The sequence below is a fragment of the Tursiops truncatus genome, chromosome 7 (assembly GCF_011762595.2).
Source record: "Tursiops truncatus isolate mTurTru1 chromosome 7, mTurTru1.mat.Y, whole genome shotgun sequence".
NCBI lineage: Eukaryota > Metazoa > Chordata > Mammalia > Artiodactyla > Delphinidae > Tursiops > Tursiops truncatus.
The window spans coordinates 69,664,671-69,680,068 of NC_047040.1; the positions used below are offsets into that span (position 1 = coordinate 69,664,671).

General features: G+C 34.3%; 1 protein-coding gene across 3 annotated transcripts in view; it reads right to left on the bottom strand.

Moving 5' to 3' along the window:
• The window catches only part of SLC4A10 (solute carrier family 4 member 10), a 224,765-nt gene that overhangs the window by 101,935 nt on the left and 107,432 nt on the right, over window positions 1-15,398 (bottom strand). Inside the window, exons 7-11 of one of the 3 annotated variants that reach the window (XM_073807645.1) lie at window positions 14,927-15,018; window positions 13,856-13,945; window positions 9,026-9,183; window positions 5,909-5,996; window positions 1,151-1,297 (exon numbers count right to left, since the gene is read on the bottom strand). In XM_073807645.1, coding sequence (XP_073663746.1) covers window positions 1,151-1,297; window positions 5,909-5,996; window positions 9,026-9,183; window positions 13,856-13,945; window positions 14,927-15,018 — 575 coding nt within the window. The remainder of the gene's footprint in view (window positions 1-1,150; window positions 1,298-5,908; window positions 5,997-9,025; window positions 9,184-13,855; window positions 13,946-14,926; window positions 15,019-15,398) is intronic. The other 2 variants (XM_033860093.2, XM_033860084.2) reach the window with 2 other exon arrangements.

Consider the following 15,398-nt stretch of genomic DNA (forward strand, 5'->3'; position numbering starts at 1 on the left):
AAGTAATAGAAACAAAAGAATTATTTAAAAAAATTCTTCAAATCATAAATGTGATTAGCAGAAACAGGGAGTTTTCCATGCAATATGACTAAACCATGCCTTTGAATTTTCCTAACACTTGCCAATTTCAAAGTGATGTATCAGAATATGGAAAGATGGTAATGAGCTTTTTCTCAAGCATATTTTCTATTTTTATTAAAATTTCAATTTTCCTCCAGTATAGTATGTGTTAAGGTGGGTCTAAAATCTTTCTAGGCATATGAGACTGTCATTTAGTAGAATATCATCAATACACTAAATCTGTGTTGAATAGGAAGAAGGAAGATCTTACAACTTCATATCCCTGCCTTTTTAGAGATTTATTAGGTTCTGGTACCAATTCAAATGTGGTGGGAAATTTAACTCATTTCTGACACTATTTACCCAGAGATAGCATCAGATTCCACAGGTAGAGGGCTCAGTCCTGCAAGACTGCCCACCAATCAGACCCCATTTCAGGTTGTTGCTGGTGCTTCTGATCAACTGGCTATAAATCTGAGGGTTCCCATGAATCCCTTCTCAGGTTCAACTAATTTGCTAGAGTGGCTCATAGAAGTCAGAGAAACATTTTATTTACTTGATCACCAGTTTTATTATAAAAGGATATAACTCAGGAACAGCCAGATGGAAGAGATGCATAGGACAAGGCATGGGGAAAGGTCAAGGAACTTCCATACCCTCTCCAGGCACACCAATCTTCCCAATCTCTATGTGTTCACCAACCCCGAAGCCCCCTGAACACTGTCCCTTTGGGGTTTTGTGGAGGATTCATTACACAGACATGATCGATTAAACCAATGGCCATTGGTGATTGAACTCAAACTCTAGCCCCTCTCACCTCCCTGGAGGTAACTTCCAGGGAGTAACCTCATTAACATAACAAAAGACATCTTTGTTGCTTTCATCACTTAGAAAATTCCAAGCATTTCAGGAGCTCTCTGCCAGAAATAGGGACAAAGACCAGATACATGTTTCATATTATAAATCACAGTATCACAGAAGTTATCATTTAAATCATTTGAATCTTTGGATTGGTTATACTATTTTAGTACATATATTAAAAACACAACAAAATGATGGTAGTCTTAAGAGTATTTTCGTATATACATACCTGGGAAGGAACATTTTTGGGAGGCTCTATTCGAATGCTTGGATCCCATTCTCCAGGAGGGAGAACAGTAACCTGATCCAGAAATTCATCAATTCCTGATACCAAGTCGTTACGATCTTTAGCTTTGTAAGCAACATCATGAAATACCTAAAGAAGGAAAATAATCATTTATAGATAAAAAACAATTATAAAATCTTAATGTGTTCTTTGTTTTCATCTCCCAGTTATCTCACATGTGATTATAACAATTTGAACAAGAAGCTCTAACTAAAGAAGTTTTTAGTGTAAAATATTATAGCTTAGTTTATTCTATGATTGCACACACTTATTTTTTCTTAGAATGCTAGGTGAATGTTGAAATTTCTGGTGGCAAGAGTAAGAGAAGGGAAAGGAGGGGCTTCCCTGGTGGCGCAGTGGTTGAGAGTCCGCCTGCCGATGCAGGGGACACGGGTTCATGCCCCGGTCCGGGAAGATCCCACATGCCGCGGAGCAGCTGGGCCCGTGAGCCATGGCTGCTGAGCCTGCGCGTCCAGAGCCTGTGCTCTGCAACGGGAGAGGCCACAACAGTGAGAGGCCTGCGTACCGTAAAAAAAAAAAAAAAGAGAGAGAAGGGAAAGGAGGATAGACGCAAGCTCATTAAACTAGAATTAATGATTCAAGTTTGGCAAACATTGTTTAAATATGTGTAAATCAAACTGCCTGAAAAAAGCCCTTGCTTTAAAATAGAGATAAAAATTTATAGAATATATTAGAAATTTTAACAATATTTATACCGTGGCATAAACTAATGCTAACCATTGAATAAATGATGGACTAATCAATAAATGATAATAAGCCAAGTAATTATATAAAAGTGAAATTGGATCTTTACCCACATTCCACACAAAAAGCAATTCTAGGTATTAAAAACTTAAATATGAGAGTTAAAGTATTAAACTCATTGGACAGAATATAGAAGGGTATATTTATTACCTCAGGGTAAGCAATAACACAAACCTCAAAGATTTAGTGTCAAAACAAAGCACATAATTTTTGCTGTTCTTCAAGAGAAAAAAAAAAAAAGAGGTGTTCAATAATGTCAAATGCCAGTAAGAGATCAAGTGACATAAGTACTGAACACAGGATAGTATATTTCGTAAATGGTGACCTTACAGAAAGCAGTTTCAGTAGAGTGGTGGTGACAAAAATCATACTGTAACACACTGAGATAAATGAAGTTATGATATTCAGGACCAAGTAGAGATCAGTCTTTCAAAACTGTTGAGATTCAGATTCATTCAACATTTCAGTGGTACATGCTATGTTAAGGAGTAAGAAATTTTAAGGACGGGAAAAACCTGGACTTTTATTTCATATGTATTTCTTAAGTAGCTACTATATGTTGGGCATGTTTGCTAATTGAACAGAACAAGTCAGTGTTGACTTAAGAGCTAGGTAATAGAGAAAATTGTTGGTGCAAAAATCCAAAACAAGAAAAAGAAAAAGAATCCCTTGATTTTGCTTTGGCTTTTGTTTTTATAAAACTATGTTATTTATGTTAATATACAATGACTTTACTATTATTTTAAAATAAGTTCACAAATGTACATTTTAAAATTCTCAGTTTTCAGTTCTCTTATGATAAATATCAGCATACTTATCTATATAAACAAAAGCTCTTTGGAATGCTTAATAATTTTTAAGACTATATAAAAGGATTAATAAATTGGTAGTAGCACCAATAAACAAAATCATATGATTTCTTCCTAGTAATGCTCAACAGGAAGGAAGAAAATAGATTACACTGACTCAAGATAAGGTGTTGCTAGGATGACTAGAACATTCAGTCATTAATTCGTTTAAACAAAAATTTACTGAACCCTGACTGAGGGCCAGACACTACGTTAAGTTTGAAGATACAAAAGGAAAAGACAGTCTACCTACAAGAAGTTCCTGGTACAGACAGGAAAAGAACAAACAGAGCTTAGTCAACAAATATTTATTTGAGCACCTGACAAAATCAGGGAACAAAAATGAATATTAAGTGGTAACTGCTCTCATGGAATTTACAGCTTAATAGGGCAATACAATTCACCATTTTCTTAACTAAAGTAAACTGTAAGAATCAACTTTTTTTTTTTTTTTTTGCGGTACTTGGGCCTCTCACTGTTGTGGCCTCTCCCGTTGCAGAGAACAGGCTCTGGATGCGCAGGCTCAGCGGCCATGGCTCACGGGCCCAGCAGCTCCGCGGCATGTGGGATCTTCCCAGACCGGGGCACGAACCCATGTCCCCTGCATCAGCAGGCGGACTCTCAACCACTGCGTCACCAGGGAAGCCCAGAATCAACATATTGAATTTTATTCTTAATGAGTATAATTGTTCAATGTATTTCAAAGCAGTTATATAAGCAGAACAATTTCTCCACCTGGGCTTTGAACAATAAAAACTTTTTTTCTCTTTTAAAAGTATTTAAACATTTTTTTTAATATTCAATGAATGTACTATCATAATTTAATTTAAATGTCCTATTATAATTAACAGCTCTCATTTTTGGAGTAACTTTCTGGCTGAGTTTCTGCTTCTCTATCCCACTGCTCACAGAGAGTTAAAAAAATTGCCCCAAAGCTAAGCTCTAAACTTTCAAGTCTAAAGGATTCATGTTTGAGCCTTCATTCAAGAGCTGATGCTTGTTCTCAAATTAGGTAGTTCTCATTTACCAAGGAAATAGATGGAAGTCCTTTCTCTGCTCTCATTCTAAATCTAAAATTTTAAAACCATGCATGTTTCTCTGTTGTTCTATGTCTACTTTATTAGTCAATAACTTTGGAATTGACTCTTTTCTTTTGAGAAAATCTTGACTCCTAATTGGGGAAAGGAAGTGTTAGGAAGAGAGATAACTTGAGTATTTATGCACAATATGCTCCTCTCACCACATAAGATGTCCCATGCCCCAGAGATATCTCAACATAATATCTTAATGTCTTAGATGTGGAAACATAATATACCATGAAACATATGTGCATGAAAGTGACAGTAGTTAAATTATGACACAGTGTCATTTATTTTTCAATACTGTAAAAATTGCAAAATATTAATCAATATGGAAACACTAAAAGTAAAGATACTGTCAGTGCCTTCTCATAGAGAGTTCTACTAGAACAGGTTTGTGGAACTCATGAAGCCCTTTTGTCACTCTCCTGTCTTCTCCCAGATTTCCTCAACAGAATATGTTACTCTTTATAGTAGGCTAAGTAGTGTCTTCTCAAAATATGTGTCCACCTGAACTTCAGAAAGTGATCTTATTTGGAATAAGGGTCTTCGCAGATGTAATTAAGGATCTCAAGATGAGATCATCCTGGATTAGGGTGGGCCCTACATCTAATGACATGTGTCCTTATAAGAAACATAAAGAGACAGAAAAGGAGAAGACACACAGAAACACAGGGGAGAAGGCCATGTGAAGACAAAGGCAGAGACTGGAATTTTGCTGCTACAAGCCATGGAATGACAGGAGCCACCAGAAGCTGGAGAGACAGGGAAAGACTTTCCCCTAGAAGCTCCAGAGAGAATATAGCCCTGCTGACATTTTGACTTCAGACTTCTGGCCTCCCAAAGTATGAAAAAATAAATTACTTTTGTTTTAATTACCCAGTTTGTGGTAATTTTTTATGCATAGGAAACTGATACACTCATTAAGTTGGTTCTTTCTGAAACAGATGAAAAAAATGTTTTTCTTCTAGCTTTTGGTTTCCTATGTGTAAATATCAATAACTGATTCATATAAAACAGTAAACATAATTTGAACAGATATAATAGAAGAATTAATATTGAACCCCAAACACAAGTTCAAATTTTCAGATTTCATAAAACTAGGAAAAGTTATATGTAATACTAATTAGCTCTTTTCAAAGATTTCAAGTATCAGAAGCCATGTATTTCAATAAATACATTATTAAATTATTTGGATGATATTCTAGAAATGTATAATCTCTTTGTTATTTACTACTGACTTTTGAATTTATGTCCCGTCTGTGATTTTTGCATATGCTCTTCTTTTACAATAAAAACAATAAAATAATAAAAACAGATTTTCATAACATGTTGTAGAATCCAAGAAACCAGTTATATGATACTACTTTTTATGTTTATTTTTATGATCTTACATTTCTGAGACATATATCTCTTTGAGAAGCTGATGAAAGCTTTTTCCAGTCCAAGAAAACTACACACAAATTTTTGTACATAGAAAAATTTGTGGGCTGTAGCAGCGATCACAGGCCTCTTGAAATCTTCAGCTCCTCTAATGGTTAAAAGACTCCCAGGTTAAAAACATCTACATTTAGGCAATTATAAAGAGAGTTGATAGACGTTGCATGGCTTTTGGTGTCATGTATACTATTCAGATAAACTGACATTGTATTTGGTTTTTTTTGAGACCTTAAAATTATTTTGCCCCAAACAAGACCTGCAGTGATATTTACAATGGTGATCACTTTGGCAACACATATGCTACAAAGGGAATATTAATAAATACATTCTAAATGTCACTAAATAACAAATTTTCTTCAGAGTATGAGGTTTTAAAATGTTCATGTGTGTGAATTTATTACCCCTTTTCAACAAATTTTTCCAAAGGAAATTTTATAGTACAAGCATTTAAAAGAAGGGGAATTCAATACAGAGAAATCTGATTCACAGAAAACTGTCATGAATACAGAACTCCAAAAGTTAGGTGTACCTAGTAAAGGGAAATGTTCCCAATGAACTTGAATAAATACCTCATCTGTCATTAGGGTTGCAATTGATCTGCCAATCTCATGGTACTGTTGCCCCTTTCCCAGGGGTCCCAGAAGAATGAACAAAAATCTGTAATTAAGAAGAAAAAAACACAAATGTTTCAAGGTAGAAATAAAAAATAATTTTAGTAGTACAGAATCACTCATCTCAAAGGAATTACTGAAGATAGGGATTTCGATGTAAAATAGTTCCATATTTTTCCACAGGTTATTATTACAGGTTTTCAAATATTTTATGATGTTTCAAAATGACTCATGCTTGAGATCCTTGAGCAATTGGTTACTTTGCTCTGTTTCCTTCATTTAGTTACCTATCGTGCCCACACAGTTGTTAGTGTGAAGTTTTAGGATTCTATAATCCTTAGAGGAGAAAGTTGAGAAAAGTAAAATCTGATTAAACCTTTCTGAATTGTAAGAAAGAGAACTCACTGATATGTAAATTGTAGAATTAGTTAGAAGGGGGAAAAGGTAATACAGTAGTATAAACAATGAAAGAACATAGGGTCAAAAAACCAGTAGGTGTACGTAAATTTACATTAAATAGAAAAAATGATTGCCGGGAATCAAAGATCAGTTAGGATAAAAAAAAAAAACTATTAATTCCAATGCTGCAGGAATAAAAGTAGCAGCTGAACTGTGATATTCCACCTCAATTAGGTTGAAAGTCTAGCAAATACATCACCACAACTGGAGCTTTTGAAGAAATCAACATGTGTTTTAACTTTGGAGGACCAGTAATTGTCTTATCTCTGAAAAGGTCAATGCTACAGGGAAATTGTGAGAATTTTAAGATGACCTATATACTGTAATATAACTCTACAGTATTCATTTGTTAAATGGTTCTTGCTCTTAAACGTGAAGACTAATGGCTTTTAAAGTGTGCTAAAATAGGTACTACAATTCTACCTTTCATTTAGTTATAAACTTTAGAGATTGTACGTGTTTTTACATGATGCATATATTACACAGTCTTAGAGGATGTGACATTAACTTTTTGTGTCAGATGTTACTGAATCCAAGTCAACTTCTGCTATACAGAAATGTCTACTATACATTTAAAACAGGAATAATTTAGTGTGGTGGCAGATGCTTTATCAAGTATAGTACTTTCAAGAAACTTCCTAACCTATGTACATCCTGCTACTTTTCAGGTTTCTATTCCATGGGCTATTTATAAAGTCCTAAAATTATTTTCTGACATTTTTACTAGGTGCTACTGTTATATACACGGTGTGCCCTTTTGTCCTCCTAAGAAAGGATAATTAGGAACCTTGAATGGCTTTCTTTATTTTATTTGTCTAACTAATCTTCTTCTATTTTTCACCTTTCCAAGCTAGTCTAGTCTTTTAAATCTCTCCTCATACAGTGACTCTACTGTGCCCCTAATTTTTCCTCCATTGTTCTGTAGACACATTTTGCTATGTCAGTATGAAATGAGGTCACCTAAACCTTACAGTTTTCAAAGTGAGGGTATATAACCCCATTATGGCTTTTCTCTACTCCTGGGAATTTTCCTTTTCTTTCCTTTGAAACACAAGAGCTATCATTGTCATAAATATCCATCATTTACTCAGAGTTCATCGGATACCCTCCTAAGTGGTAGAACAAGAATGCACTGCTTGGAAGATGAAAAAGAATTTTAATCTACTAAAGTAGTACCTCTATGGTTAGTAAGTTTCACATCTTAAATCTGAATCCCAAATTCCCAGAAACTCTGAATAGATTACAGGGTGTAAATAGAAAAATGCAGCCTTGATCATACAGTCAGAGGCCACCTTAATGTGCCCAGTTCATCCTTCCCCTTTTTTAATAGAAGTTGGTATGTATCAGAAGTCTCAGTAGCCTTCTACTGGATGAACAGACACTTCTCTCTATAACCTGAATTGGTAACTAGCTACCTGCCTCAAATCTGTTCTTCCACAGATTCAGGAAGAGGCACTCAAACACTGAATCCCCTTCCAGTCAGCTGAGCTCTAATAAAATGAGGCCTCTCCTGACTAAACTATTCCATATTTTTGGAATATCTTAACCACAATCAAAACACAAAGTGATGTAAACTGCTATGTTTTAAGGCCAAAGGTCCACAGAAGAAACATTCTACAAACCCAGTTGCCACAGCACCTGAACTTTTCATCAATTTAACTTGGCTAAGGCATTCAGTGTTTGGACGAGGAGGCATATTAACAGCATCTGAAATAATTATAGCATCAAACAAAGGGCAGCAGTCACGTAGGAAATGGGGCCCTACCTAGATATGTTTTGCTATAGGAACAGGATCAGAGTAAAAGGCTGTCTATATACAGGAATCGCATTTGATGGAGGGAGAAGGAAAGAAAACAAGGTCCCCTGGAGGAATTGGTAGGAACCTAATGTTCTGTAGACAATATTCTTTTTTCAATTTGCCCATGGACAGTCTTATCTCTATAACATAGAGATAAATAATAAACAACAAAATTCAGTTTGTATTGTGGTAAAGTTGTTAGTTTTTAGGTACAGCTGAATGAAAGACAAGTTCAGGTAATCAAATTAGATTTGTACTTTTGATTCAGATTCAACCACAGTACCGTGATGCTACTACCAATGATTCTTAAGACTCTATGTATGTGAAGTATACTGTGCCTAAGATTGAATCTTATAGTACATTAGATACAGCAGGTAGTATCCTAATGACGGCACTTACATGTACTCTGAGGGCCTACTCAGTCAAGCATAAGGCAGGCCTTGAAAACTTTGATCTTTTTAAGTACGATCACACTCATATACAGGATCCCACAGTCTAATGCAATCTTTGAGAAAAGCCTAATACTTTATCACTTTTCACCAAAATTGAAAGAAAGGATTTATATGGTGATATAGACCAGGGTAGTCAGAGATGAGGAGCATGCCTAAAAGAAAACATAGAAATTTGAGAGGAAGGAGGAAAGGACTGAATAATTTTTAAAGCACTTTTTGCCCTCCTCCACAAACAAGAAGAAACAATAGTTTTGTCAATTACACTTTAGTTTCTAGAAAAAACTCTCAGAGGAAACTATATTTACACCTTTTTCCCACAAATAAATGGCTTAAGAAAAGTGCAAAAGATGCTCTTATACTTTGTACCTGGTTGGGATTGGGACTTCAGCCAGTCCTTGAAGCAGTACAGCTGGAGACAACCTGACAAACGCAACTACAGTTCGATCCAAAAACTCCAATTCCCCAACTAAGATGTTTGAAGCTTCAGCACCTGGAGGAATCTTCTTCATAAAATGCAGATCAACCTGAGATCATCACAAAGTAAAAAAAGGTAAATCAAAATTGGAAAAATTTGTTAAATCATATCCTAGCACAGTATTTCACACATGGTAACCCATCAATAAATATAGTTTAAATAAATATTGCTTATATAAATATAATTTAAATAAATTTAAAAATAGTTAAACATCTTACTTGCTCTTTAAAAAAAAACTTTTTTCTTTTACCTCGTATTTTTCTAATTTGTCATTAATACGTTGAATACTCTAGCTTCTCTATTCAATATTTTGAAAAGATTCTTTTTCAGCATGAGTAATTTTGAAATTTTCAGGGAGAAAGGAGTATGTGTTCAATTAAATGAATATACTTTAATCTTAATTTAACTAGCATTTGTCAATAGATTTAAATATTTGCATAGTACATTATCTTAATTTTGTGCACAATACATTTCAATGAATTAATATTCAAAATATGCCTATTTCAAAAGAAATATAATCATGATTCTCCTTATAGTATAAATTGTGACTTTAGTCTTCAACTTTATCTTCACTGTTCTATATCCTTCACATTCTCTACTTGGCTTGATCAATCTTCAATTTTAATTTCTCATCAGAGAATTTAGATATGGCAGAGCAAAGGAAACAAGAATAAAAATATTAACATTTGGAGCTGCTGAAGAGCCATTGTTGAATTTCTGATATGAAATGTCTGTGACTGAAATGAATGCACACAAAACAAAAGTATCATTAACAAAAAAGAAATGCTTGGAGTAAAGGGTGAAGTCTGAAAATGAATGTAAAATATTCTTAAGCATAAATATCAATTTTCATACAGAGAGCCTCAGTGAAAACCAAGCAGTGATTTTAAAGTCAATTTTACAAGGCCTATTTCTTGTTTCTAATTCATTTGAGTTGCTTTTAATGGAAACCTGTTTGCAGGGAGAATGATAGCTTAACTGCTGTAATAATTGTTTTTATGCTCTCATGTTAATGAAATGGGGACCAAAGATCAAAGTGGGAAGAGGAGAGACAGAGACAGAGAGAAGGAAACGAAGGAGAAGGAGAAAGAAGGAGAGGGGGCTGAGGGGACGAGGGAGAGGAAAATTAACAGGAGGAAGAAGAGGAGAGAGGGAGAGAGAGAAGAGCTCTGGCAAATACCATGAGGCCAACAAGACCTTTTTTTCGGTCAGATATTTCTTCTGCAAATTTAATGATTTGAGAATATTTTTTCCCAGCAGTTTAAAATGAAAGAAAAATTAAAACTTTTAGGAGGAATACCTTAGGATGTCCATAGCCAGACTTTAGTGACTACATTAAATTTGTTGTTTTCTGAAATCAAGACCACAGCACAGCTATTTATAGGTTTGTTTGAAGGTTTATAACTACTTAATTTTCTGTAAGATAAGGGAGCCACAAAACATGAAACCCATTATATGAAGTATACATTTTATCAAAAGGATTAAATATAAAAATAATCCACAGTACTTCACTAAAAATATCAAATAGAAGCAATGTTCTATTTAAAGAAAAAGATGATAAATTCCAAAGTTTTTAACCTAAAAATTTGCTTCCAAATACAAATTTGTAAGCTCGTAATACTTATACACTATTAGCCCTGTGAGAAAAACATAATAAAGACTTATGGAGATAAGTCTCTCAGAGCCTAAAAAAGTAAACTATTAAGTTTTCCCCCCCAATAGAAATAACAATTATACAATGTTAATACACTGGAACAAAATTTAAAATGAGAAAATAGCTTATTAAGAAAATATATAATTGATAATCAGTGTGAGTCATATTGGTAACACTGGTCATAACTCTAATGAGAAGTTTCAGTTCAACCTGGAAAACTTTCTGTGAATTCATTTATTTCTTGACAAATGCCATAGCCTTAACTATTAGCGTCTGTACCTCAGGCAGGTGGCAATTATACACATGACTGCTTTAAGATTCAATTTAATTAAATCAAGGAGTACCAGTATGCTAAAATAGCTTAATTTTATAAAAGAAAATACATGGTCCTTACATATTATTTTTTGCATTATACAATACCTAATATATCATTGATTGATATCTGTTACTGAAAAAATGCATTAAATATACTGAATTTAATTTCAGGATTAGCAAATTTACCTTGATTTAAAATGTAATAAATTATAGTTAAATAATATATATCTAGAGTAGTCATTATATTATACTCATTACATTATATTATTCTTGGAGTAGTCATATATTTGGGGGTAATAGATTATATAACATATTATCTAATTATATTATTATATTATACAATTATATATTATATTATTCCTGGGATAGCCCTGTATATTTGTATTTGTGTTAACATACGATTCATAAAGAACTTTATTTGGCAACCTAACTTTTAATATAACAAAAGATCACATTTAAGGACCACAGTTTAACCTTTTATAAAACTACAAATATCAAAAACAGCTCTGAGGAATTAGGTTGACCTACAGCCTTAAGACAGTCTTCAGGTGGACTCAAATATGGAATAAACATAAGGAAATTTTTCTGGTCCTCTGAACAGAATCTTGAAGAAATCAAGCTATACTCTTATGGATCTGGATTTATACTCATGCTTCTGGGGTCTCCAGACCTTTATGCTAGAAGGAAAAGATGCTTTATTCTGGTTATTTGATACTTAAGTTGTGGATGAGAAACAATTATATCTCTAGGGAACAAGTTTAGACAGAAGATCATGGTGGAACTGCAAGTGTCTGGACAAGCTACACAGTGAGATGTGAAAGAAATACAGATGGGTCTTTAGGGAGAAAGCTTAAGTCTTAAGCTCATTATAGAAAGTACAAGAAAAGTAATAGACATTCCTTGGGGAGAAATGGTCTTGTGACACTAACCAACCAGTGATCTTGAGCAGCTCTCTTAATCTGGGATTCAGCTTTCTCACTTTCTAAATGAGATTTCTAAGGTTTCCTACAATGCTAGGATTTAATAATGCAACTCTTCACATTTCACATACTAAAGATTGATGCAGAAGAGAGTTCTTTCTACACAGAAAATAATGTGGAAGTTTCTTTAAGTCATTTGAAATAAAAGGAATTGTCAACATTTGGGAAATAATAAAATAGCCATCTTCTACCTGTCAGTTTAAAAACATAACACATCTGCTTTTCAAAAGCATTATAGGAATCAAGAAACCTGACAGTTCAGATCATGTTTTCAAACACTCCTTAAACGAATAAGTTTGATGGGCCTAACCACTGGAAGGGTTAAAAATATATAGTTTGAATGTAGACAGAACATAGGACCAAGTCACATGAAATGAAAAAGGACTTTTTTCCCTTAACATCTCAAAATTCTACTGGGGTTTGGAATCTACATAGTAAAACTTAAAATATTTAAATAAACAAAGTAATCTGTAGACTAACTGATAGATTCACTTTGATAAATTTACTACCAGACTGAAATCATTAGGCTCAAAAACCTTAACTCATGTACCTGCAAAATCTGGCACTAAAATTTGTTTCCATAATGATGCATTACATTAGCTCTTTTCAAGTCCTACTACTCTGTCCTTCCAGGTTATAAGGTAAGAAGTATTACTTTGTTTTTCAAAAAAAAACCCCAAAAAGTCCAGAGTTGAAGGCTTAAATTATATTGAACCTCATAGGATTCACTCAACATGTACATCCCAAACACTGTTCAAGGCACTGGAGATCCAGTGGGGGCCAAAACATATTAAATTCTGGTCTAGTGTTTACTTCTGACACTGCTGTTCCCACTGATATCAACAACAACAACAATAATAATAGTAGCCACATTTTATTGAACACCTGCTATAAGCCCAACACTCTGCCAGGCTCTCTCTCTCTATTCTCTCGCTTAATCTTCCCCCCAAAATTATAAATAGATATTATTCTTATTTTACAAATGAGAAAGATGGAGTCAGAGAACTCCTCCAAGATTAGATAGCTTATAAATGCTAGAGTTAGGATCCCATGCTCCTTCTCAAAAGCATGTTCTTTGCAATGTGCCATGCTATGGACAGGAGACTAAGAAATATAGATGGTTGGCACTGAGTAGAGGGCTGTAGAAATTTAACTTTCTCATTAAAAACTGGAGCAGTCCAGTGATTTGAAATGCAATAAGGAAGAAAAGGATTAAAGAAAAGAAGCCCTATTTTTCACTCTTCTATAGTTCAAATTGTTCTAGGAGCGCTGAAAATAAGACTACTGTCTCCAATTGGCTATATTCATTTTCTTTCAAATGTACTGAAGCATTTTTGAAGGCTGCAAAACTAGGTCAGACAACTAAAAGCAAAATCATATTGAGATATAAAATTCAGTGTCAAAGGGTTATATCCTTTAAAAAAAGGTAAAAGCTAATTATTTGAAAGGATGGGATTTATTATCACTGTTTTTGAGAATGTTCACTGTGCTCTTGTTATACTGTTAATGCCTGCACAAATAAGTAAGAAACTTCTTATGTCATTGCTTTTAAGATCCTATTTCAAATGAAGAACATCAGAAAATAAATGTATGGCAGTTTGCGACAATTTTATTCCAACTTGCAGATGAATGAAGATGTAATGCTTTAAAAAGATATTTTTTGGAGAGGAAATGGAATACATTTGAACTGGCTTAATATTTGAATCACATGCCTCCATACAGTGAGATGAGCTTTGAACCACTGTAGACACAGAGCCCGAGTGTGCCCTCACCTCTCTCTCTTGCTGGTGTGGAGGTCCTTTTTCATGCCTTTGTTTCATCCCACATGGACTAGCATGCCCCTTTTGTTGGCCTCCCAGCCCCTGCACGCATAATTAACAGACTTAAGCTGGTACACCATGCTCCCACAGAGACTCCACCAGGCACCAGAGGGAGAGCATGCACAGGACTGGACCTAGACCGTTTTGGCACTGGCAGAGGGATTCTGAAACAGCAGCAAGGAGCTGATCGCTATTAACCTTTTCAGAAGCTTGATGCAGGCAACTTCCTATACACTGCCTCCCATTCCCACCTCCTCCCACTGTTACAATCCTTGGGAGTGCTAAGGACCTTGTGAAAAACAAATTACTGGGAGTGATTACTGTTTCAGCCACTCAGATAAAGAAAGGTGTTGACTCTATTTTTGGTCAATATTAAAACTCTTCTTTCCTGATCAAGTGTTAGCTTGCCACTGCCTGCAATAGCACATATAGGATGTCAGGAATTTGCTGAGAAAAGCACATTATTTCCACATGCGTTATTTTCTTAGAATACATTCAAATAAATGATTTCATCTGAATTGTCTCCAATTAGATGGATCCCTCAACAGTCAGTCTTTATTATGTTTTTATTCAAAACTCTGCTCAGTCTTACTATGTTCTAGTGTTTCTTAATACTAATGCCTTTCTCTGAATCACGACAGTGAAGCCTTAAGTTACATGATTTGCTTTTCCACAAATAGAGGAAAAATTATTTTGAAAAAAAAAAACTAGCAAAATTTTAAACAATAAATTTCTGTTAAATTCTCTGTGAAGTCCAGTTATCTTTTTTACTAGAAGAGATGCATCACACCAAGTGGCTGAAACCTGAAGATTATGCATAAAACTTACACGTTTGGTTTTGTGAATAGGCAGAACATTACATGTGAACTTAAATGCTAACATTATCTGTAACAATATCAAGCTTTGGATAAGAAACAAAACAAATGTGCATGCAAAAAAAATTGTGTCAACACCTCTTAAAATGGTTGATAATTTCTAGTAATAACTCAGACGCTTCCTTAAATGAGAGGGAGAAAAGCTTACCTTGCTAAAGTCAACAGTGCTGTTTTCCCTGCTCACATCATTCTTATTCTCAACACAGGCTGGAGCCGACTGAGGAGAAACAACCTGACCTGCTAAAAGAGATTGTTATTACAGAACACAAACAATTACTTACATAATTCTAGACATATTGCGTGAAATATGAATTAAACTAAACCAACATAGGTTTCTTAATGAAGTAAGCATGAAGGGTCAATATAAATAGATATATATAAATACAAATATTCTTATTTATCGGTTGCAGATAGAAATGGGAGAATTCAGTCAAGAAAATGTAAACTAATTCTCAGATTAAGACTCTATAACTAAATAGTTATTCTTTATGAAGAAAGAACAGCTACAAAAAGATTTTAATCTAATCATGGGTTTGAAACATCAGTGATTTCTAAATTTTATCCAGAACTATTGGGATATATATGTATATGCATATGTGTATATATGACAAGATAGACAA